We start from the raw sequence: 23,543 nt of genomic DNA, 5'->3' as shown, positions 1-23,543 counted from the left end.
GCCGCTCCTCCCGGCCGCCCCTCCCCGCCGCCGCCCCCCCCCCCCGCCCCCGCTCCTCCCCGCCGCCGCCCCCCCCCCTGCCCCCGCTCCTCCCCGCCGCTCCTCCCGGCAGGGCGCTGTTGCGTTCCAAGGCCTGTGGGGCTGAGTCGGGCACACAGGCTCACGGGGATGCCTGCTGGGAGGGCGGGTGTGAAGCCTGGGGCACCCCATCCTGCCCTGCCCCAGCAGTGCCCCGCCCGTGGGGTCAGGCCCCCGCGGCAGTGGTGGCGGAGGTGGCGCCCGGTGGTTTCAGTGTGATGGCGCCCACGCTCCGGGCCTGGCCTGAACCTGGTCAGGAGCCCGCGTGGCCCCCCGGGGCCCTGTCCCCCCCCCCCCCCAGAGCTCGGGGTCACAAACCCCGGCTGCGGCGTGGGCCCCAGGGGGTCTTGGTGTGGATCCAGGCGGGCGGAGGAGCTGGGAGAGACTCGGGTATCTGCCTGGAGGAGGAGGACGGCCGGCTAGCTCCTGGTTCCCCTCTGGGCTTGTCCCCGCCCTGCCCTCGGCCTTCCGCCCTGTGCTGGACCGGCCTCCCCGCTGCCCTCCCGCACACCAGCGGTCCTTCCTGCACATGCCCTGAGGTGCGGCAAGCACTGGGGACGCACACCTCCAAGGCTGACGGTCAGCCCGCCTGCCGGCCGGGTGGGAGGCCCCAGCAGACCCCCTGCTCTGCATTTCCTCCAGTACCATGGGGGGGAGGGTGCCCACCATTCCTAGTTTGGCAGAGGCAGTAAAGAGACACCGCCGTGCAGGGACAGAGCTGGCAAAGCATCGGGCAAGGCTAACCAGCTTGAAAACAACCGTGCGAAGGACCTCCGAGAGCCTTCCTTCCGCCCGAGAGACCACTATCCTTGCTCTGGGCGTGTGGAGTGTGGCTTTTGTTCCCAGATGTCTAGACACTCGCCCCCACGCTCCCCTACCGTCCACCGGGGTCTGGGGGCCAGCGCGGTGGCCAGGCGCCCGCCACGTGATGCACGCAGACGCCTCACTGTCTGGAAACTTGTGCACCAGGGAGATTGATAAACCAGCGTCTATTTTAAACACGGGGACACCCTGTGAGAACTCAGCCATCGCGAGGACCTGACTGAAAACCCGGGGGTCCGTCTGTCAGCTGCTCACTCTCTACAGGCGCTGCACTTTCCAAAGGAGCTCTCTGTGTAAGAGCCATCTCAGAAGCAAGGGGAAAGAACATGTTAAATGTTAGGATCACATTGCATTTTGTACCTGAAACCAGAAGAATATAGTGCACGGTCTCTAATTTCCAGATGCAGGTGACAGAAATAAACCTTGCCTGGCCTGTGTGCCGCAGAGTTGCCTGTGTGGGGTGTGTGTGTGTGTGTGTGTGTTTGTGTGTGAGATGTGGTGTGTTGTTGTGTGTGTGATGTGGGGTGTGTGTGTGTGTATGGTGTTATGTTGTCCTGTGTGTGGTGTGTGGGATGTGTATTATCTGTGTGTTATCGTGTGTGTGTGTGTGTGTGTGTGTGTGTGTGTGGTGTCAGGCAGACCCTTTGTATCAGTGTGGTGAGCCAGGCAACTGTACAAACACAGGTGACCGCTCCAGCCGAAACCCCTGGTCAGCCAGCCCGGGGCTGTCAGCCGGTGGTGCTGGTTGCTACAGCCCAGAAATAGGTGAAAGTCTGAAGGGTACTGATGACCCCTGGTCAGCCAGACCCACCTCAGGACGGGGGCAGCAGGAGAGGCCTGTGGGCGTAACCCACATGGCCGGCCACGGTCCCCGCAGGTCTACACAGGCTGCCTCTGCCTCCCAGGCTGCTGGTACTCCTCTGGGGCCACCCTTGGAGCAGGGGCGTTCCCAGCTAGTGAGTTGTTTAAAAAGCAAGGATTAAGGGAAGGGGTGGCGGTAGGGGGCTGAAAATGCGGAAGGAAACGACACAGATGAAGATGCATTGAAGATGCATTGCACCTCTCAATGGCTTTGCTAAACGGCAAAAACTCAATATATAAGCTAAAATTAAGAAAAGTAGGGGAAGGAGTAGTTGGGGGTGAGAATGTGATCAAGACGCACTGTGTTCATAAACTGCTTCGGTGAAGGGCAGCTGCTTTGTAAAGACAGTAATAATAAATGCTCGATGGACAGCCTTCAGAATCGAGATAACTGGGAGGAGGGGTAGGCTGGGAAAGATGGGGCTGATGAAAAGGTGGCATCGATCAAAACCCGTGTGTCACAAGTGGCTTTGCTATGGGGAACTCCTTTACACAGCTGCCGGAAGAGAATAAACGTAATCTAAAAAGCAAGGAGCGCTGTGTGCGTGTGTGGAAATGTCACAGTGGTGCTGTCGTGTGCGATTAACATATGCGAGGAAAAATAAAGAGGAGGAGGAGAAAATGGCAAAGCTGAGGTGGTGTGTGCAGCACCTGTCCCTCAGAGAGCTGTCGCTCCTCCAGCCTGGGTCTCGCTGGGAAGCATCTAAGCAAGGGTCCTGTGCATGTGTGTCCAAGGCTGTGCACACGTGTGCATGCGTTTGTATGTGCATTGTGTGTATGTGTTTGTATGTTTGGGTGCATGTGTGCACACACGTGTGTGCATACATGGATGTGCATGTGTGTGCGCATGTGTGTCACCTGGAGCGGCTCCCACTGCACCTGGAAGGACCTGGGCTTCCTGAACCATGGAGACTGTGGAATGCCCGTAGTCTCTGCCGTGTCCCATGTGGCCACGTGGTCAGTGCTCTCCCCTCGCGATAGTTGGCTGCCATGGGGACCCCAGTTGGGAGGGAGAGGCTGGAAGGGGCACACACTTGGGGCCCACATCTGTCAGGGCAAGGTTTTCTCCCTAAGTCCTGTGGGCCTGACCGGCCACCATGAGGCCCCGGTGATGGCCTGTGTCCCCATGGCCCTGTCTAGGGAGCAAGCACTCGAGCTCAATTCAGCCTGCGCCGCACCCACGGCGCCTGATGCCACCTCTCACCACGGGGGCCTGAGATGACCACACACACAGGGGCCTGAGATGACCACACACACAGGGACCTGAGATGACCACACACACAGGCCTGAGATGACCACACACACAGACCTGAGATGACCACACACACAGGCCTGAGATGACCACACACACAGACCTGAGATGACCACACACACAGGCCTGAGATGACCACACACACAGGGGTCTGAGATGACCACAAACACAGGCCTGAGATGACCACACACACAGACCTGAGATGACCACACACACAGACCTGAGATGACCACACACACACAGGCCTGAGATGACCACACACACAGACCTGAGATGACCACACACACAGGGGCCTGAGATGACCACACACACAGACCTGAGATGACCACACACACAGGGGCCTGAGATGACCACACACACAGGCCTGAGATGACCACACACACAGGCCTGAGATGACCACACACACAGGCCTGAGATGACCACACACACAGGCCTGAGATGACCACACACACAGACCTGAGATGACCACACACACAGGGACCTGAGATGACCATACACACAGGCCTGAGATGACCACACACACAGGGGCCTGAGATGACCACACACACAGACCTGAGATGACCACACACACAGGCCTGAGATGACCACACACACAGACCTGAGATGACCACACACACAGGCCTGAGATGACCACACACACAGACCTGAGATGACCACACACAGGGACCTGAGATGACCACACACACAGACCTGAGATGACCACACACACAGGGGCCTGAGATGACCACACACACAGACCTGAGATGACCACACACACAGGCCTGAGATGACCACACACACAGACCTGAGATGACCACACACACAGGGGCCTGAGATGACCACACACACAGGCCTGAGATGACCACACACACAGACCTGAGATGACCACACACACAGGGGCCTGAGATGACCACACATACAGACCTGAGATGACCACACACACAGGGACCTGAGATGACCACACACACAGACCTGAGATGACCACACACACAGACCTGAGATGACCACACACACAGGGGCCTGAGATGACCACACACACAGGCCTGAGATGACCACACACACAGGGGCCTGAGATGACCACACACACAGGCCTGAGATGACCACACACACAGGCCTGAGATGACCACACACACAGACCTGAGATGACCACACACACAGGGGTCTGAGATGACCACACACACAGGCCTGAGATGACCACACACACAGACCTGAGATGACCACACACACAGACCTGAGATGACCACACACACGGGGGCCTGAGATGACCACACACAGGGGTCTGAGATGACCACACACAGGGGTCTGAGATGACCACACACACAGGGGTCTGAGATGACCACACACACAGGGGCCTGAGATGACCACACACACAGACCTGAGATGACCACACACACAGACCTGAGATGACCACACACACAGGCCTGAGATGAGCACACACACAGACCTGAGATGACCACACACACAGGGGCCTGAGATGACCACACACACAGGGGTCTGAGATGACCACACACACAGGCCTGAGATGACCACACACACAGGCCTGAGATGACCACACACACAGGGGCCTGAGATGACCACACACACAGGGGCCTGAGATGACCACACACAGGGGTCTGAGATGACCACACATACAGGCCTGAGATGACCACACACACAGGCCTGAGATGACCACACACACAGGCCTGAGATGACCACACACACAGGCCTGAGATGACCACACACAGAGACCTAAGATGACCACACACACCTGAGATGACCACACACACAGGGACCTGAGATGACCACACACACAGACCTGAGATGACCACACACACAGCGGCCTGAGATGACCACACACACAGACCTGAGTTGACCACACACACAGGGACCTGAGATGACCACACACACAGACCTGAGATGACCACACACACAGGGGCCTGAGATGACCACACACACAGACCTGAGATGACCACACACACAGGCCTGAGATGACCACACACACAGACCTGAGATGACCACACACAGGGACCTGAGATGACCACACACACAGACCTGAGATGACCACACACACAGACCTGGGATGACCACTCACACAGACCTGAGATGACCACACACACGGGGGCCTGAGATGACCACACACAGGGGTCTGAGATGACCACACACACAGGCCTGAGATGACCACACACACAGGGACCTGAGATGACCACACACACAGGGGCCTGAGATGACCACACACACAGACCTGAGATGACCACACACACAGACCTGAGATGACCACACACACAGGCCTGAGATGACCACACACACAGGGGTCTGAGATGACCACACACACAGGGGTCTGAGATGACCACACACACAGGGACCTGAGATGACCACACACACAGACCTGAGATGACCACACACACAGATCTGAGATGATCACACACACAGGGGTCTGAGATGACCACACACACAGGGGCCTGAGATGACCACACACACAGGGGCCTCAGATGACCACACACACAGGGGTCTGAGATGACCACACACACAGACCTGAGATGACCACACACACAGGCCTGAGATGACCACACACACAGGAAGCTGAGATGACCACACACACAGGGACCTGAGATGACCACACACACAGGGACCTGAGATGACCACACACACAGGGACCTGAGATGACCACACACACAGGGACCTGAGATGACCACACACACAGACCTGAGATGACCACACACACAGGCCTGAGATGACCACACACACAGACCTGAGATGACCACACACACAGACCTGAGATGACCACACACACAGGGGTCTGAGATGACCACACACACAGACCTGAGATGACCACACACACAGGGGCCTGAGATGACCACACACACAGGCCTGAGATGACCACACACACAGGCCTGAGATGACCACACACACAGACCTGAGATGACCACACACACGGGGGCCTGAGATGACCACACACAGGGGTCTGAGATGACCACACACACAGGCCTGAGATGACCACACACACAGGGGTCTGAGATGACCACACACACAGGGGCCTGAGATGACCACACACACAGGCCTGAGATGACCACACACACAGGCCTGAGATGACCACACACACAGACCTGAGATGACCACACACACAGACCTGAGATGACCACACACACAGGCCTGAGATGACCACACATACAGACCTGAGATGACCACACACACAGACCTGAGATGACCACACACACAGACCTGAGATGACCACACACACAGGGGTCTGAGATGACCACACACACAGGAAGCTGAGATGACCACACACACAGACCTGAGATGACCACACACACACAGGCCTGAGATGACCACACACACAGACCTGAGATGACCACACACACACAGGCCTGAGATGACCACACACACAGACCTGAGATGACCACACACACAAGGGCCTGAGATGACCACCCACACAGGAAGCTGAGATGACCACACACACAGGCCTGAGATGACCACACACACAGGGGTCTGAGATGACCACACACACAGGCCTGAGATGACCACACACACAGGCCTGAGATGACCACACACACAGAGACCTGAGATGACCACACACACAGACCTGAGATGACCACACACACAGGGGTCTGAGATGACCACACACACAGGCCTGAGATGACCACACACACAGGGGTCTGAGATGACCACACACACAGGGGTCTGAGATGACCACACACACAGGGGCCTGAGATGACCACACACAGGGGTCTGAGATGACCACACACACACACCTGAGATGACCACACACACAGACCTGAGATGACCACACACACAGGCCTGAGATGACCACACACACAGACCTGAGATGACCACACACACAGGGGTCTGAGATGACCACACACACAGGCCTGAGATGACCACACACACAGGCCTGAGATGACCACACACACAGAGACCTGAGATGACCACACACACAGACCTGAGATGACCACACACACAGGGGTCTGAGATGACCACACACACAGGCCTGAGATGACCACACACACAGGGGTCTGAGATGACCACACACACAGGGGTCTGAGATGACCACACACACAGGGGCCTGAGATGACCACACACAGGGGTCTGAGATGACCACACACACACACCTGAGATGACCACACACACAGACCTGAGATGACCACACACACAGGCCTGAGATGACCACACACACAGACCTGAGATGACCACACACACAGGGGTCTGAGATGACCACACACAGGGGCCTGAGTGATCCCCACGTCCCACTAAGCACACAATGGCTAGCAGGAAGCCCAGAATCCAGGTTCTGTCTGGGTCACTGCATGTCTGGTCTCTGGAGGAGACATCTGCTGCTGACCTGGAGTGAGTGGTGTCATCTGGAGGAGACCAGCAGACAGGAGGCAGGCTAGCACCGCCCTTCTCCCCCTCCAGAGTGCCGGCCAGAGACCCAAAGGTGTCACGTGTTCACATGCGTGTGCGTGCCAGCAGCGCCACCACCCCAGGGCATCTCCAAACACCTGGCCGACCCCCAGGGGCCTGCCAGCCTCTGCGGGCGGGGGCTCGCCTACCTGCTTGTCTGCAAGAGCTATGCTCTGGCCTGGGGCCCGTGCTGCCGTGAAGCCCGGCTGTGTTCAGCTGATTATCCCGCAGTTGGGCTAATGTTCCATGAAAAGAGACTCTATCATCAAATTCATTAATTAAGGCCCCATTTGCAGCTCCACCGTGATTTCAACCACTTGTGTGCTGGGATGGGCTGCGCTCCTGGCAGGGTCGGCTGTGCCCACAGTGGGATGGGGCTCCAAGATCTGGGCGGGGGAGAGAGTGAGAATGCTGTGTGCGCCAGGCTGTCCTGGCCTCGGGGCTCCACGCCGAAGACCCAGGCAGGGGCTATGGCTGGGGCCGGGGGCCGGGGCCCAGGCAGAGTGGGTGGTGTAACTCCTGGGACCCCTCTGCACAGGAGGGCTGGGTCTCAGAGCGCCCAGTGGCCATGCAGGAAAATTCAAGCGGGGCCTGGCATGGAAGGAGCCCAAGGTGCTGGCCAGCATGGCCTTCCCGCTTCTGCACTCTTCAACACTCCCTGCTGCGCTCAGGAAGGCCCTTCCCTGGACAGGGGCCCTCTTTAGGCTCAGACCTGTGGCTTTGCCCAGGCAAGTTCTGAAAACGGGCAGCGGCCAGCCCTGGCTGTGTCCTGAAACTCCTGATGAGAGCCTGTGCGGCATCACGCTGCCCTGCCTGGGGCCTGGACGCTGCCCTGGGGCCTGGACCCTGCCCTGCCTGGGGCCTGGACCCTGCCTGGGGCCTGGACCCTGCCTGGGGCCTGGACCCTGCCCTGCCTGGGGCCTGGACCCTGCCTGGGGCCTGGACGCTGCCCTGGGGCCTGGACCCTGCCCTGCCTGGGGCCTGGACCCTGCCTGGGGCCTGGACGCTGCCCTGCCTGGGGCCTGGACGCTGCCCTGGGGCCTGGACCCTGCCCTGCCTGGGGCCTGGACGCTGCCCTGGGGCCTGGACGCTGCCCTGGGGCCTGGACCCTGCCCTGGGGCCTGGACGCTGCCCTGCCTGGGGCCTGGACCCTACCCTGCCTGGGGCCTGGACGCTGCCCTGGGGACTGGACGCTGCCCTGGGGCCTGGACGCTGCCCTGCCTGGGGCCTGGACCCTGCCCTGGGGTTGCAGAAGCTCTGCAGCCTCGCGTGAGTGCACATGCACACGTGTGCCCGTGACAGGGAGACTGCACAGTGTGCATGTGTGTATCTATGCACATGCAATAGGAGGCCGCCTCCTGGGAGCTTTCCCTGCGAGTCAGTACAAGTGCCTGCTGATAGGAAGCCCGATGGTCACTCTGCTTGCTCCTCTCCACCATGGACTCTGGACTGGAGCAGCAGGGGCAGGACTATGAATCTCCAGATACCTCCAGATTCAGCGCCTCCCCTGAGCCCACACAGGGCTCTGTGCCTGGGGGTGGGGCCCGGGACAGCTGGGGCCCACCTCATGGAAGTGCCCGCGTGGGGCAGATGTGTGGCACTGGGCCCTGTCTTGGGCTGGCCAGCCCCGCCCCGAAGGCCGATTCTGCTCTGCGGAAGGGGGAGCGTCACAGCGCCCCGTGGGCACCGAGTGGCCCCGCTCCTGTCATCCGCGTGTCTCCCTGCGTAGCTCCGCTCTGAGCCTCCCTGACATCCACGCCTAGTCCCGCCGTCTCCTGCCACTCCAGCGAGGTGACTGAGGTGTTAAATCAGCCGTGAAAACAGCCTCTCTGCTTCCTCCTTGTGTCAGCTCCGCTTTTCACTCCAGGCCCTTTGGATATTCTCCTCCAGCCCCCTGCACCTCCTGCCAGATAAACCTTGGGCGGGTGTTCCAACTGACCCCCACCTGCCACCTGCTGCCCTGTCCAGCACCGGGGCCGTGTACCCTTTCGAGCTGGCCCATCCCTTGCCTTCCCCGCTGCTGACTGGCACTGCACTAGCTGCCCAAGACCCCTCTGGGGGGTGGGGGGTCCTTCCGGGGGACTGGCCTGTGACCTGGACGCCTGGCCTCCTCAGGGTCCTCTGTCAAACTTCTACTTGCTCCTTGGAGACCCAGTGCCTGCTCCCGTTCCCCAGGGTTTGCACACAGACCCTTCCTCTCTCTGAGACTGGGCTCTCCCTCAGTAGCCCAGGCTGCTCCAGCTCCCACGCTGCCCCGCCTGGCTGGCGCTCTTCCCCTCGGAGCAGGAGGCTGGAGGGACAAAGACTGACCTGCTGTGTTGGCCCTGAGCTTTCTCAGAATCCCCAGGCTTCTAGAACCAAAGACGTGGCCTGAGCCCGTCCCCAGTGGGTTCTGGGCTGGGGCAGGTCTCAGAGCCTGGCCTGGGTTCCCAGAAGGACAGCAGGGACCAGCAGAAAATGGACCGTCACACAAATGCTCTCCACTGGCCGCCCCAGTCCGCTTTGTCCTCGGGGGCTTGCTGCGGAGTGAGGACACCGTGGAGAGTTTTTAAGACAAAGCCACGTCTGGAAACAGCTTTTCCTTCCCTTTCCCTCGGCCTCCCATTTGAAAGATCCTCTCCTAGAGGACAGGGTTGGACTCCAGGGCCTCCCGTCTGTCCACCCATCTGCCTGTCTGCTGTCTGCTCGTTGCACCCCACTCCTGAGTGGAAGTCCCGGGGCCCTGGGGTGCAGCACCCCCAAATACAAAGATGGGTGCGTGCTCGCCACTCCTTGTGCGCTCTAACTTTGGGGCCTTGGGCCTCCTGCCTTGTGGAGTTGGGTGCAGTCTGTGAGCTTGGAGGGGCATGTTGGACTCCAGGTCCACTCTTGGGGTTCAGAACTTGAGAGAAGGCACCAGGGCCACTCCTCGGTCTCCCCACTAAAATCCAGGCTGTGTGTGGGCCACCTGAGGGCCACATGTCCCTCCAGCCCGGAGCCCAAGTCTCTCGGAGAGTGCGGGGGGGGGGGGTGTCCGCACCCCAGCACTGGGGCTCTCTTTCTGGAACACGCCTGGTTCACAGGTGCTCAGGTAAGGCTGCCCCAAGGGCCCCTCGACCGCCTGTAATCCCTTATCCCAATCCCCCCCCATCCTCTTCTCCTTCCTCTCTCCATCCCCTCTGCGGCCCTCTCTGCGGCCCTCGTCTCTCCCCTCTGCCTGTCATTGTTCAGAGTCCAAGAGGATCTTGAACTGGGGTCAAATCAAGGGGTCATGGGTTGTCCCTCTGGGGCCTGGCTGTCTTCTCATGAGTGACAGGACCGGACAGCCTTCCAGCCCCTTCGGCGTGGCAGCCCTGGTGGAAGCGGACGGCCAGGCCAATGTTGCCTATAGGGACAGTGGTCCCAGACGGAGGGGACAGAGGTCCCGGATGAAGGGCCCCGGTCCCTTGGAGCTGTACCTTCCTGGGGCTTTGGAAGGGAAGCAGCTAGGTGCTCTGGAGGTGAGCAAACCAGCACTGCGCCGGGAAGCTCAGTCCCTGGGCAGCTGGAGGCTTCCCTCCGTCATCCCGGGGCCGTGCTGGTAGGGTGGGGCTGGCCTGAGAGCCCCTACCAGCCCAGCGCGCAAGACGGGTGTGGGGAGGGGCGGGGCCAGACCCCACTCCACCGCCACGCGGCAGGGGTCGGGCAGCCCCGTCCCATTCAGATGGAGATGGTGGCTTCCCAAATCCCCTCCCGGGGGAACCGGCTAGGGCTGGGAAGTAGCTCCCCTGGAGGGGGGGGAGCGGGTAGTGTAAATCACACGCATAATCTCAGGAGAGGCCTGCTTTAAATCTTAATTGGTTGCCTTTTAAATATCACTTATGGGCTGGCTTCCCAACCTCTCTAGTTAAGAAGGTGTCCTGTCAAATGGACGTCTCCCCTAAGTTAAAAGGGGAAAAAGGAAAAAGGAAGGGGAGAGGGAGAGAAGGAGAGAGGGAGGGAGAGAGGGAGAGGGGAAAAGAGAGAGAGAGAGACAGAGAGGGGGGAACATAGAACCATCAGCCACGTTGGAGGGTCGATAAAGCTTTTAGATTTGGAGACGGTTTCCGGCACGGATTTCCTGCGGCTACGAGTTGTTAATGGAGCTTAAGGAGTCATCTCGGCCGGGCGGCCCGGGAGCCGTATATTTCCCGCCTGTCCCTTGTCGAGTCTGAATATGCCGCTGTCAGCCTCGCTTAATGAAAAGTTACGCGCCGCTGATTACAGTTTTATTTGGGCTGTATGTAAAGAGCGCCGTTAATTTAGCTTCTCCTCTCCCCGTGTTTGCATTTGCCTCGCCTGAGTGCGCCGGCGGTCCTGGCGCTGCGCCAGGCCCCACTTTCCCCCACGACAGCCCCCCCCCCATCAAGGCTCGACCCCGCCCTGCCCCGCGGGAGGTGGTCTGGCCGGGTCCTCCCGGGCTGGCTCTACACCCCGGGGCAGGATTCCACCACACCCAGCCTGCTGGAAGCAAACCTGGCAGAGGCACCCCAAGGGAGAGGTGGCTGGGAAGGACAGCTCCCGGTTTGGGGGCATTCTTTCCTACGTGTCGCCCGGAAATGCGTCTGGGGACCCCCGGTGATGTCTTTATCTCACTCAGCTTGCCAGGCCATTCACGCTCACCACTTTACTTAGCTGGGGCCAACAGATCTGGGCACACCAGCCAGGCGAGCTTCCGGAGGCCAGAGTGCCCAGGGGCCGAGCCCGAGTCCTGGACAGCGAGCTTGGGCTGCAGGCGCCTCTGGAGAGCCAGCCGGGCGGGGTGCAGGGAGCCGCTGCCCACCTGAGCCATCTTTGTGGGTGAACGGCGTCCCCCAGCCCCACGAGGAGCCCACTGCAGCCACGGCACGCGACCCAGCCCAAGTCGGGACCCCCAACTCCCCGGCCCTGGCCGCCACCCTCCACCCTCGCTGCCCCTCGGCTGCTGAATCTGTGCTGCCTTGTTTTGGCAGAAAATACCTGGCTTTGTCTAGGGCTGGGTGGGGGCGCGCGGGTGGCCGCGGGCCACATTAAAATTCCCCGCGCCCTGCGCAGCCCGCGCCTCCCCGGAGACGCCCCGCCCGCGATTACTGTCAAGTACCCTTGGCTCTTTATTTTTGCCCTTTTATCTATTACAACTAATTCGAGTTCTTTTGCCCTTTTCAGTGTAAGACGTGGGCTTGCCGCAAAGCCTCCCCTGCCGGCGCTCTCTCGGAGCGCGGAGCCTTGAGAAATTGAGGGGTTTACTGTCAAGATGAAAATTTCACTTCAAATTATCTTGGCTGATGCGCGCGTGCCGGGCCGGGCCGGGAGCCCCCGCGCAGCCTTTGACAGGCGCGTCGGCGGCCGACTCCGGGTCTGGATAACATCATCCAGGGGAGCGAAAGTCAACGCAGTGACAGCACAGCCAGGGACAATCCAATTACCCAGCCCTGCCGGGGCAGGCCTCGCTCAGGGGCGGCTCGAGGCCCCCACTCCGGGCCCGGCTCTCAGGGAGTCCTGGGCACCCCCTCCCTCCACCAAGGCTTCCTGGTTCTTGCTGGTGCTGGACCCAAGACCAGCTCCGTGGGCTCCTGGCCTGCGCCCTGGAGCGGCATGTTCCTGGGAGAGGGCCCCATGGGGCCTGCCCAGCCCAGGCTTCCAGGAGAAAGGCCTGGCCTCAATTGTCCTCAAAGCCTGCAGGCTGGGAATCTCCGCAGGGGTGGCCCGTGTTCCGGTCCAGGATAGGGGCTTGAGGCTGCATGCCTGGCAGCCCACACCTTGTAAGAAGCCTGGCTTGCAGCCCCCACCTTCTTAGGGACACTAGGACTTTTGTGGGACTCCAGAGAGTAGCGGGGTGCTTGCAGGCAAGTGAAGAGGGCAGACCCCAGGCCCAAGCAAGAGCAACTGGGGAACTCACCCTCCCCCCCCCAGAAGGGGGGAAGCGGGCTACAGGGTACAGTACTGGGTCTACAGGAAGCTCCCCATGCCTTGGCCCGGCTCTGGTCAGGGCTGGCACCCCGGCATGCACGGCTTCTCCCTTTGAATCCTTCAGGGGCTTTGGGAAGATTTAACCCCAAACCCCATTTGTCTGAATTTCTGGAGCTCGGTCCTGAGTTAGTTTAGGGTCTTGCGTTGGCATTGGGCTCCACAGTCCTGACTGTCCCCGTACAGAGCTTTCCTCCGGGGAGGAGGTGGGGACTGAGTAGCAATCGCCCTGGTGTGAGGGGAGGAGACATTTGTAGTGTCTCTCTTCCTGGGTATCGGATTTTAATCAGCTGAAATGTATGTCTGTACCACGGTGTAAACTTAAGTTGCTTGCTTAACTGTCTGGATCACTGGGAAACGGCTCTGGGGTAGGCTGGAGGCTTAGCGCGCGTGTTTTACTGGCAGTCCTGGGCTGCCCGCCACCCCTGTCCTGGTCATAGCCCGGGGCCTGCAGCCTGCTGGTTCCTCAATACAAATGCCACCACTAGGTTTTATTGGTTTTGTTATAGTAGCCTCTCTGAAGCAGGCAGGTATGGGTGTGAACATACATTTTAGAAAACATAATTTCGTCAAGTCCGGAGTGTGAGGTCGTGACACTGGGTGGACGTGCTGTTGGTGAGCCTGTGTGCTGAGGATGGATGGGGAGGAGGAGCAGCCGATGATACCTGCCCAGCCCGAAGGACTCAGCAACAACCCACGCCCCACACGTCTCCTCCGTGTAAACTTCGGATGTAAACTTCACGCTGAGGGAGCTCTCCCACCCTTGCAGAGTTGGGGGGCGGCTGGGCAGACTCCTGGCTGGGAGGGGAGGGCCGCAGAGCAGGCCTGGCTCCCCCCCCCCGCCCTCCCCCCCGCGGGCTGAGCTCAGCCCCTCCCTTGGCCGTGCTCTCGCAGGCCCTTTGGAGACTGTAAAAAGTCCCGGCACTGCAGCCTGCAGCCCGAGTGCCCCGTTCCCTGGGCTCCAGGGGCCGCTTTAGGCGCAGAAGGGCTTGCCACCGGCTTTGGGCGTGGCCAGCAGCTCTCTGGCTGCACTGGTATTTGGGGCGTCATGAGGCGCGGTGGGGGGGAAGGCCCGTGTCAGGGGTGCAGTCAGCACGTTGGTCCCTGCCCCCAGCGAGCGTCCTAGAGGCCCTGGATCCAGAAGGGCACCCTTGGCAGTGGCCCAGGCCGGGTTCAAAGTGCTGTGCCTGAGAATGGGGTCATGGAACACCCCGTCGACCCAGTTTCTGAGACTGGTTACTGGGGAGTCCTGGTGCCGGTCCAGGGCCCCGGGTGGGGCCGGGGCTGCGGGAGGGGTGGCGGGAGGCGCGGAAGACGCCCCTGCGGGGACGGCAGGGCCTGGACGCTTGAGCATGCAGGATGGAAACTCAGTCTGGCTCAGGGCCGTGGCTGCCGCGGCGGTGGCCGTGTGGGCCAAGGACCAGATGCGAGGCTTGGCCTCCAGGCCGGCGGGCGCGAAGCTCAGCTTGGCCTCGCAGGCTTGCGGGCCTCCCTCGGCACCGCCTGGCTGGGGCTCTGGCCCCACCACCGCGCACCGGAGGCAGCTTCCTGCTCTCTCCAGGTCCTCATTCGTGGCCGAGTGGCTGCCGGAGGCCAGGGGCAGGTGGAGAGCCCCCGGGGACTCCTTGCCCCGCCCGCCAGGGCCTCCAGGAGGTGTGGCCGGGACGCGATCCATCTCCAGGGGCTGGAAAGCTGCCTTCAGCTCACACTCTGGCGTCTCTGCCTCCAGAGGGTCGAAGTCATCCAGGTCACTGAGCTCTAGCTCCTTGTCTTCTTTCCCCACGGGTTCTGCTGGGAGATAGCACGTGGCTGGCTGACGAACATGGGATGGGCCACCAGGCTGCCTTCCTCTAAGCCCAAGGAACTAGGATGTGTTCCCATCCTGACCTAGGGAACCACCAGGGCTGTTCCCTGTGCTCCCCTGTCTCCTCTGGACTCCTCCCTTCCGGAATCGAATCTATAGTCTACATTTCATAGGAGAGACCTCAGATGTGCGTGTGATGTTTTCAAACTGGACTTTAATAGCTTCAAGCGTTCCCAAGCAGCACAGACAGTCATGCTCAGACTGCCCAAGCTAGAGACTGTGTGCTTGCCACCTGGCTGCCTGCATCCATCGGTGTGCAACCCACGCGGTTCCCCTGCTCCCCCATCCCCACTCCCCCCAGATCTCCCACCCACCTTCACTCTTGGTGCTCTTGAGGGCCTCCTCCCGAGCCTCCTCCTCGCCGGCCTCCTCCTCCTCCTCCCCCTCCCCGTACGGCCGCTTCTCGTCCGCACACTTGTTCCGGGGCGGCCACGTCATCTTGTTCTCCTTCTTGAGGCGCCGGCGCGCGTTGGCGAACCAGGTGGAGACCTGCGTGAGGGTCATCTTGGTGATGATGGCCAGCATGATCTTCTCGCCCTTGGTGGGGTAGGGGTTCTTGCGGTGCTCATTCAGCCAGGCCTTCAGCGTGGCCGTGGTCTCCCGCGTGGCGTTCTTGCGCCGTGTGCCGCTGTCCATGGTCCCGTACCTGCAGACAGGCCGTGCAGTGGGGCACCGGCGGCAGCCGGGTGCTCCTGGGAAGGGGGGCGGGGGAGGGAGGTGTGGAGGGACATGGGGGCGGGCTGGGGCTCCGGGTGGTGGGCTGTGTTTATGGTTGGAGGACCCCGGTTGGACCAGGCCTCAGTGGGCGTGGGCACTGCCTCTTTGCCTTTTGTAGGCTGAGAGCGAAGAGAATGCTGTTAAAATGGTGGTGAGCCTGAGAGGTCATGCCCCCTGTCACTCCACAGAGCTACTTCTCTGAATTCCTTCCCAGGGTTTCTCTCTTGTGCCTTTGATCCCCAAACCATAAACACGTATCAAACCTGGGAAGCTGCCCAGCTGCGGCATGGCATGGGGGCTGTGGTCAGAGGGGCTGTGCCCCCCCCCAGGGCAGGCCCAGGGCCTGTAAATTGGAGATAGTCTCCTGCCTCTGGGGTGCTGTGCTGCTTTGGGCTTGGAGGGCCCTCCTCTCTTCCCACTGTCTGGGGGCTCGCCATGCTAGACCAGAGGTGCCTGAACTGGGGGTGGAGGCTCTGGAGGACACGGCTCCCCCAGGGGGCGGGCTTCAGAAGTAAGTCCTGGCAGCCAAGAAGTCATAGCATGTGGGGTGGAAGGGTGTCTGGCGTTCCCCTGGGGTACAGACTCACCGAGGACAGGAAGGAGGCTGAAGGAGGCTGGCTGAGGGGCAGGCCTGGCCCGACCCCATCAGCGCCACACCCGCCCCTCCGCCCCTCCCCGGGGCCTGGCTGTGGGGGTGGGATGGTGGAGCCTGGGGGTGCCGGGCCCGCAGCGGGGCCTGGGGGACAGAGGGGTCCTGGGGGTGCCGGGCGGTGGGCAGCCGTCACCTGTCATAGGTGTACTGGCTCAGAGCGGGCTCGTAGGGGTAGTAGGCCGCGGCCGCCGGCGCGAGTCCCGCGTGCCCGGATCCCGTTCCGTCCTTGGACTCGAAGCTGTTCTGTAGGAGCCCAGGGGTCCGGGATTCAGCTCTGGGGACGCAGCTAGGACCCCCTCCCCTGCGCCCCCTGACCCAGCCCCGAAGGCGCCTTCGGGCTTCAGTACCCCTCCTCCCAAGGAGTTACCGGGAGGGGCAGGATTGGAGTGGAGGGGCGCAGTGGAGGGAGAGGGTGAGGCCGGAGGAGGGCGGAAAGGCTGGACAGACGCCCAGGGGTGGGGAGGGAACGGACAGGGGCGAGTGGGGCGGGCGGGGCGCGGCGGCGGCGGAGAGGAAGAGGGGCGCGGGGTCCGATGGGGCGGGCGCGGGCGGCGGGCCGGGGGTCCGGGCCCCTCACCAGCGAGTAGAAGGCCGACGCCTCGGAGCCGTAGGTCACGTAGTTGCCGTAGCCCTGCGCGCCGCCGTAGGCGCCGCCGTAGACGCCGAGCGCGGCGGCCGAGCTGAGCTCGTGGCGCGCCGAGGCCAGCAGCCGGCTCTCGTAGACCGGGCAGTACACGGGCGTCTGGGCGGGCGCGGCGGGCCCCGGCTCCGCCAGCGGGCGGCCGCCCGGCTCGCAGCAGGCGCTCAGGGAGTTGGTGGCCATCAGGAACTGGGGAGAGAGCGCGCGCAGGGCAGGGGCGGGGGTGGCGGGGCGCGGGGCCCGCACCTCCCGCGTCCTGGGCCCCCCCCGGAGCCCGGGACCCCCGCGTCCCGCCAACCCCGGGGCCTCGACCGCGCGTCCTGGCGCACGTGCTTCCCGGGCCGGCGCGCGCCGTCGGGGAGCCGCGAGCCCCAGGCCCCCCGGGCGCGCAGGGCGCAGGGGCTCTGCCTGCGGACGGGGCCCCGCCCCGAGGCCCTCGGGGTCCCCTTACCTGGGGCGCCGAGGAGTAGGGGTACCCAAACTGCGGGTAGGACATGGCGGGCGCGGCCCAGGGCCGCGCGGCGGGGCCGGCGGGGTCCTGCGCGCGGGGCTCCGAGGCGCTGGGACAGCGAAGCGGGAAAGCCGGTTAGTTCTCGCCCCGCGAAGGAGGCGAGCGGCCGGGGCCTCGGCGCCCCGGGCCTCGCGGGGGCGCCGGCACCGGGCGGCCTCCGAGCGGCGGCGCAAACGCATGTTTTGAAAAGAAAGAAAAAAGGGGGGAAACACGCACAAAGCGACTCGCGTGGCCCAGCCGGGGCGGCGGGGGCGCTGGCGGGGGCGCGCCGCGCGCGGGGCCTGGGACCGGCCGCATCCGAGGCGGCGCCGCCCGACGCACGGCGTCCTCAGCCACGGCGCGCGGAAGGCGCTTTTAATTAGAAATTAATTAACGAGCAGCTGCGCCTTCGCACCCCGCCGCAACCATTAGTCTCAATTACAAATGAGATCGAGGAGGGGACCCCGCGCGCCGCCCCCGAGGTGTAATCAACGGTTAAGATTAGCCGGCGCCCCGCGCGGCGCCCGCCGGGACCGACCGCGGCCTCGGGACCCACGGAGGCCGCGGGGGGTCGAGGGCTGGAGCGGGAGGTCGGCCTGCGCTCAGGTGCGTGGGTCCCCCGCCGGTCCCAGGAGAAAGCCCCTCCCTTTTCCACTCGGGGTCATTTGCGCTTCTGCCCGACCCCCCCCCCCCGCCGTCGGTTCGCCTCCCTCCCCTTTCCTCTCCCTCCCCCCTCCCCTCTCAGTGCCCTCTCCCCGCCCCCCGCGGCCCTGTCCGCAGCGCGGGGCGCGCGGTGTCCGCTCTGCCGCGGGCCCCGGCCCCTCCCGCAGGAGGTTCTCCCCGCACACAGCACCGCGGGGAGGGCCGAGGGAGGCAGCGCTGGGCGCCGAGCCGGGGCGACCCCCCCCCCCCCGGCCCGCTTGACCCAGCTTCCCGCGCGGGGCGCGCCGGGCGCCCCCTCCGGCCGGGGGTCCCGGGCGCATGGAGCTCGCCCCGCCCGGCTGCCCGCGATCGGCCGGAGCGGGGCCGTGCGCCGCGGCGCCGCGCAGGCTTGCTCGGGAGATTCCCGGGTGCAGACCTGCGCCGCGCCCCGGGGTGGCCCTCTCATTAATGACGGCGTTCCCGCGCTCTCCCCGGCGGCGAGGAGGCCTCCCGGACGCGGGATCCGCGGGCGCGGACAGCTCGGTTGAAGGTGATTGATGACCATCCGGAGACCGCCGCGCACATCGCATCCGATCTGCTGCGTAATTGCTTTAATTTACAGATGGAGACGCGAGTGCTCCGAGGGCGCGGGCCGCGGCCGGCGCGTGCGGGCCGCGCGGAGGGAGACCATCGGGAATAATGAATGGCCGCCCATGCAAATGGTTCAGACAGTTTGGCGTCGGCAGCCGCGGAGACGCGCGCAGAACACCGTCCGGTGACATTAATAACCGTTGGTGCATTCTGTATTGATTCCACGGCCGGCCCCGTGTCTTTCTTTTTCACCTGAATTGCTAATACTACCTTCCTGTAAGTAATAAGAAGCTGGCCACGGGCCCTCCGGGGTGGAAATGAATCCGCCCCGCTTCCCCCTCGCTCCTCCCTCCCCGCCGCGCGCCCGCCGCCCCTGCGGCTCCGCGTTTGCGGCCGCTTTGGTTGCACCTCCGCCTACTTCCATTATTTAGTGTTTACAAACAACCTGTGCTCGCCGGGTAATAAACCGGGGCTGCGGGGAGGGCCCCGGGCCGCCCGGGGGCAGTGACTTGGCTTTTCTCTGGGGCTCGCTCCGGGACCAGGTTGGGGGGGGCTAGCCCGGGAGGGAAAGCCAGGCCTGGCCTACGTGCAAGCACCCCGGGGAGACTGGCCGCGGGCTCAGGGTCCTGGCTGCCCTGCATCTGCCAGGCAGGTGGATCAACCCTGCCTGGCCTGGCCCGGGGGTGCCCTTCCCCCGGGAGGGCGGCCTGGCCCGGGGGTGCCCTTCCTGGTGTCCTGACCCAGCCTCCCTCACAGCCGGAGCGACTCTGTTCCCCTTGGCCTAGAAATCTGGCTCACTGTAAGATCTACTCCCCAGTAGGGAAGGCTCCCCGCTCCCCCCGGGCTGCGGGCCGCGGCTGGGAGGGACCTGGCCGGGTAGGCCTCGCCCGGGGCCTGGCAGGGACCGTGCACCCAGCGCCCTCGGGCCGGCCGGACACCGGTCAGCACCCACGCGGGACGGCGTCCTGCGGGGAGGCGCTGGGCGCCGAGGCCGGCCTGTCGGCTCTGGGCCGCCCGGCCCCGCGGCTCCCCGAGCAGCCCCAGGAGCCCGAAGCGCCCTTCCCCGAAGCCCAGTCCTCGAGCCCAGGGCCTGGCCGCCCTCCGCGCGCAGACGGCGCTCTCGCAGCCCCAGGCCTCCGCCGCCCGATAACTTTGCTCGCGCGCTGCCCGCTGCCCCGGGGCCTCCGACACGAACGGGCGGTGATCCCGACGCCTGTCCGGCGCGGCGCGGGGCCCACGGACCGGCCCCGTTCTGTCCGGGTTCGGGGCGGGCTGTGGAGGGTGGCAGGGGTCGAGGCCTAGGGGCTGCAGGCCTGACCCCGACCTCCCACCCGCCCGCGCTGGGGCCGGGCTGACCCCTCGCTGGACTCCGGCCCCGGGCGTCCAGCCCAGCGGGGGTCAGGGAGGGGCGGCCCGGTGACGCGGGCGTCGGGCGGGCGCCCCGGCTCGCCCGCCCTCCGCCCGGCCCGTTCCCGCGGCTCTCCCGCTCCCTCCCCACCGCCGGCGGGCGCGGGGCTGCCGGGGGCCCGGATGAGCGCGGCCGGGGCTCCAGAGCTCGGGCCGTCTCCCCCCCCCCCCAGCCGGTGCCCCGCGCCCCGACGCCCGCTCCCGACAGACGATCGCCCCGATCCCGCGTTCCAGAACTTGCGGCGCTCGGCCGCGGGGGCCTCCGGAGACCCCGGGGGCGAGCGGCAAACTTTGGTCCCTCCGGCGCCGGAGCGACCGCCGCGAAGTTGGCGCGGCGGAGCCGGTCCCCTACCTGCTCGGCGCAGAGCCGGCGCGCGCCTGGGCTGCGGGGCCGCACGGGGCGGGAGCCGCGCGCAGCCCGGGACGCGCCGGGGAGTCGCCGCCGCCGCCGCCGCCGCCGCCGCCGGCCGAGCCTCCGCCTCCTGGCGGGGGGAGGGGTCTCGGAGCCCCGGGGCGGCGCGGGCGCGGGCGCGGGGACCTCGCCTACCCGCGGTGGCGCCGGGCCCCCGCAGGCCGCCCGCGCCCCGGCGCCGAGCCCGCGCCCGCCACCCGCGCCATCGCCAGCCAGCACCTGGCGAGCGGAGCGCGCCGGCGTCCCCGGGCGCCGCGGCCGTCCGCCGAGCCCGCACCGGCGTGACGTGGGCGGGCGCGCGCGGCTCCCGCCCGGCCGCCCATGAACGCTGCCCCCCGCGGGCGCCCGGCGCCTGCCAACTTTCCCTCCGCCCCGGCCGGGGCGCGGGGGGCGCGGGGCGCCTGCGGGGGGCGTGCCGGACCCCGGAGAGGACACCCCCGCCCTGACGCCTCAGGGGCTGCGCTCCCGGCCCCGGGGTTCCCCTCCCGAGGCCCGGGTTTGAGGCGGGGCTCCCGGGGCGCACGTCCCAGCCCGAGCCACCTCTGGGCATAGGCCCCTCTGTGCCCTCCCCGTGTCCCCCTCTCCGCCGCCCGCCCCTGCCTAACCCAGCCTCTCTCCTCGGCCTCCCGGCCGCTGGCCTCGCGGGCAGCGGTTCTGGGCTGTGTGGACAGGGGGCAGAAACCACCTGAATCCCGGTTGGTCAGGGCCTTGTGGGAGAAGTGGCTCAGGACTGTCTGCAGCCGGGAAGGCCAGGCCTCTGCCCCGGGGACAGATAGAAGCCAGCCTCTGGCTTCTTGTCCCTGAGACTGGAGCCCAAGACAGGGAGTGGGCCCAGGAACGGAGCCCCTCAGTCCATGGGGACCCCTTCCTGACCTCTCCCAAGCTGGGCTGCCCCCTGGGTCCCCAGGAGCGGTGCGGCTCTGCGGAGCGAGGCTCCCTCGGCAGGGAGCGGCTGGCAGGGCACCTCGTGCCAGGACGCGTGGGAGAGCCACGTCCTCCCCGAGGTCCACCGCCACTCCACAGGTGTTTCCCGGCTGCCCTGGGCCTGCCCTGCCCCCGCACGGCTGAGGCCTGGGCCTTGTCAGTGGCTCCCATTCCTTTATCTCCCTTCTCTCTCTGGCTGTCATTTCAATTCAAAGAAACACAAGCAGGTCTCTCGTCATCACCCCTGGCGGTGCTAGAACAGTTGAGATTCGTTTCTTTAGATAATCTGGGGAAAGTTCCTTGCAGATAGGTTTTCTTGAGCACCCTCCGAGGCTGCTGGAGAGGCGCTGGGGGTCAGCTCACTTCACCAGCTGCAGTCTTAGTCTGCAGACCTCCATCATCTCTCTTCTCCACTGGGAGAGACAGACGCCGGCTAGCAGTGCCCAGCCAGGTGAGCCTGAGCTCCAGGCTGCAGGCGGTAGGGCTCTGCTTCGTTCCCCTCCGGCTCTGGGACGGTGACCACACAGTCGGCTACTCCAAGAGTCCAGGAACTGCCTGCCCCCAAAGCCGGGAGAGCAGAGCGTGGGGACTTCCTTCACACAGACTCCTGGGGACCCAGGGGGCAGCCCAGCTTGGGAGAGGTCAGGAAGGGGTCCTCTTCAGGAGGCTGAGAGGCTGGCAGGAGGTGGAGGCAGCCGTGGCTCCGGACAGGAGCAGGCTGGCCAGGCTGCCCCACCCTGGGCTCTGTTGGTGCCAGGCAGGGCGTCTTGCATGCGTGGTCCAGACAAGAGCAGGAGGACAGCACAGCAGCACCTCCCTGCAAGCTCATGGAGGGCACACGTTGTCTCTGGAACTAACTGTGACCAGGCTGTGGACGTTCACAGCCAGGACTGACTTGCTGAGCTCCGTTCAGTCACGGAGGCCCCTCCACACACCGGCTCAACGCCAGGGTCACTGGGCCTGTGCTCGAGGCCCTGTCAGTGCTGGTGTCCTGTCAGGGTGTGTGTGTGACTGCAGCCCCTTTCCGTGGGGGAGGGCAGGTGGTACCTGCCCCTTCCTCGGCCCCTCTCCCCACCATGGTTCACTGGGGTCAGTCTCGGTCCCACCTTGCTCCAAGCTTCCACTCAAGTGACCCAGACATCAGCAGCCACCTGCTTCCCTCGGGCCTGACCTGGGGGGCGGGGGTGGCGGCCCTGACCTCCCTTGCTGTACTCTGGGGGCCCTCTGAGGAAATGGTGGAAATACCCCAGGTCTTGGCCTGGAGGGCCGGCCGGGAAAGTCCCCCTGGCTTCAGAGTGGGTGGCCGATCCGACAGGCGGGCGCAGGCTGGGCCGCCTCTGCAGGGAGCGTGGCTAGGGGGGCCGGTGGGCGGCTCTGGCCTGTGCCCTTGCAGATGACAGGGCCAGTGTTGCCCCCCCCCCCCCGCCCTCCACCAGCCTCTTTCAATCCTCTTTTGTCTTCCTTGCTGGTGCAGCTGCCAGGCTTGCTGAGAAATGGAAGTCTCCGTGCCCTCAGGACTTGGCCGCACGCGTCCTTCCCCTAACCTGGCCCTTGCTGTAACACGCACACACAGGCATCTGGGCCCCAGCGCTATGCTGGGATTACTGAAGCCCAGCCCAGAGCCTGCCTGAGCCTTCAAAACACCGAGGGAGGGGGGCATGGCTCCTCCTTGGGATCCTGGGAAGGAGGGCTCTCTGCAGGACAACAACCTGGCAGGCAAGGGTGTCTTCAGAAAGCGCCTGCGCCAAAGAACGGGGGCATCGGGGACACGGGACTGTGGGGTGACAGGGACACGGGGTGTGTGGGGTGACAGGGACACGGGGTGTGTGTGGTGACATCAGGGACACGGGGTGTGTGGGGTGACAGGGACACGGGGTGTGGGGTGACATCAG

At 64.3% G+C, this 23,543-nt stretch overlaps 2 protein-coding genes across 2 annotated transcripts; both read right to left on the bottom strand.

Moving 5' to 3' along the window:
- Nucleotides 1-14,285: 14,285 nt before the first annotated feature.
- Nucleotides 14,286-17,681, bottom strand: Irx4 (iroquois homeobox 4). The gene is made up of 5 exons (XM_042695174.1): nt 17,637-17,681; nt 17,123-17,374; nt 16,679-16,788; nt 15,491-15,822; nt 14,286-15,100 (listed from the first exon to the last, which is right to left on the bottom strand). Exons 1-5 carry the CDS (start codon nt 17,679-17,681, stop codon nt 14,286-14,288), a joined length of 1,554 nt encoding a protein of 517 aa, XP_042551108.1.
- Nucleotides 17,682-19,658: 1,977 nt separating this feature from the next.
- Nucleotides 19,659-21,277, bottom strand: LOC122121022 (translation initiation factor IF-2-like). The gene is made up of 2 exons (XM_042695248.1): nt 20,240-21,277; nt 19,659-20,180 (listed from the first exon to the last, which is right to left on the bottom strand). The coding sequence occupies exons 1-2, from the start codon at nt 21,275-21,277 to the stop codon at nt 19,659-19,661; spliced, it is 1,560 nt and encodes a 519-aa protein (XP_042551182.1).
- Nucleotides 21,278-23,543: the final 2,266 nt, after the last annotated feature.

This window comes from Dipodomys spectabilis, unplaced genomic scaffold (genome assembly GCF_019054845.1).
Source record: "Dipodomys spectabilis isolate Male_0828 unplaced genomic scaffold, ASM1905484v1 ptg000179l, whole genome shotgun sequence".
NCBI lineage: Eukaryota > Metazoa > Chordata > Mammalia > Rodentia > Heteromyidae > Dipodomys > Dipodomys spectabilis.
This window is presented reverse-complemented; position numbering and strand designations above follow the sequence as displayed.

Bases quoted from the DNA above. Each gene is read 5' to 3' on its own strand.
- LOC122121022 (XM_042695248.1), bottom strand. From the start codon at position 21,277: ATGCCCAGAGGTGGCTCGGGCTGGGACGTGCGCCCCGGGAGCCCCGCC. The intron at 20,181-20,239 runs GTGGGAGGTCGG...CACCCTCCACAG, and splicing joins CCCGGCCCCAGCGCGGGCGG to CCCGCCCCGAACCCGGACAG.
- Irx4 (XM_042695174.1), bottom strand. From the start codon at position 17,681: ATGTCCTACCCGCAGTTTGGGTACCCCTACTCCTCGGCGCCCCAG. The intron at 16,789-17,122 runs GTGAGGGGCCCG...GGGCTCCTACAG, and splicing joins CGTCGGCCTTCTACTCGCTG to AACAGCTTCGAGTCCAAGGA. The intron at 15,823-16,678 runs GTGACGGCTGCC...GCCTGTCTGCAG, and splicing joins AGCCAGTACACCTATGACAG to GTACGGGACCATGGACAGCG.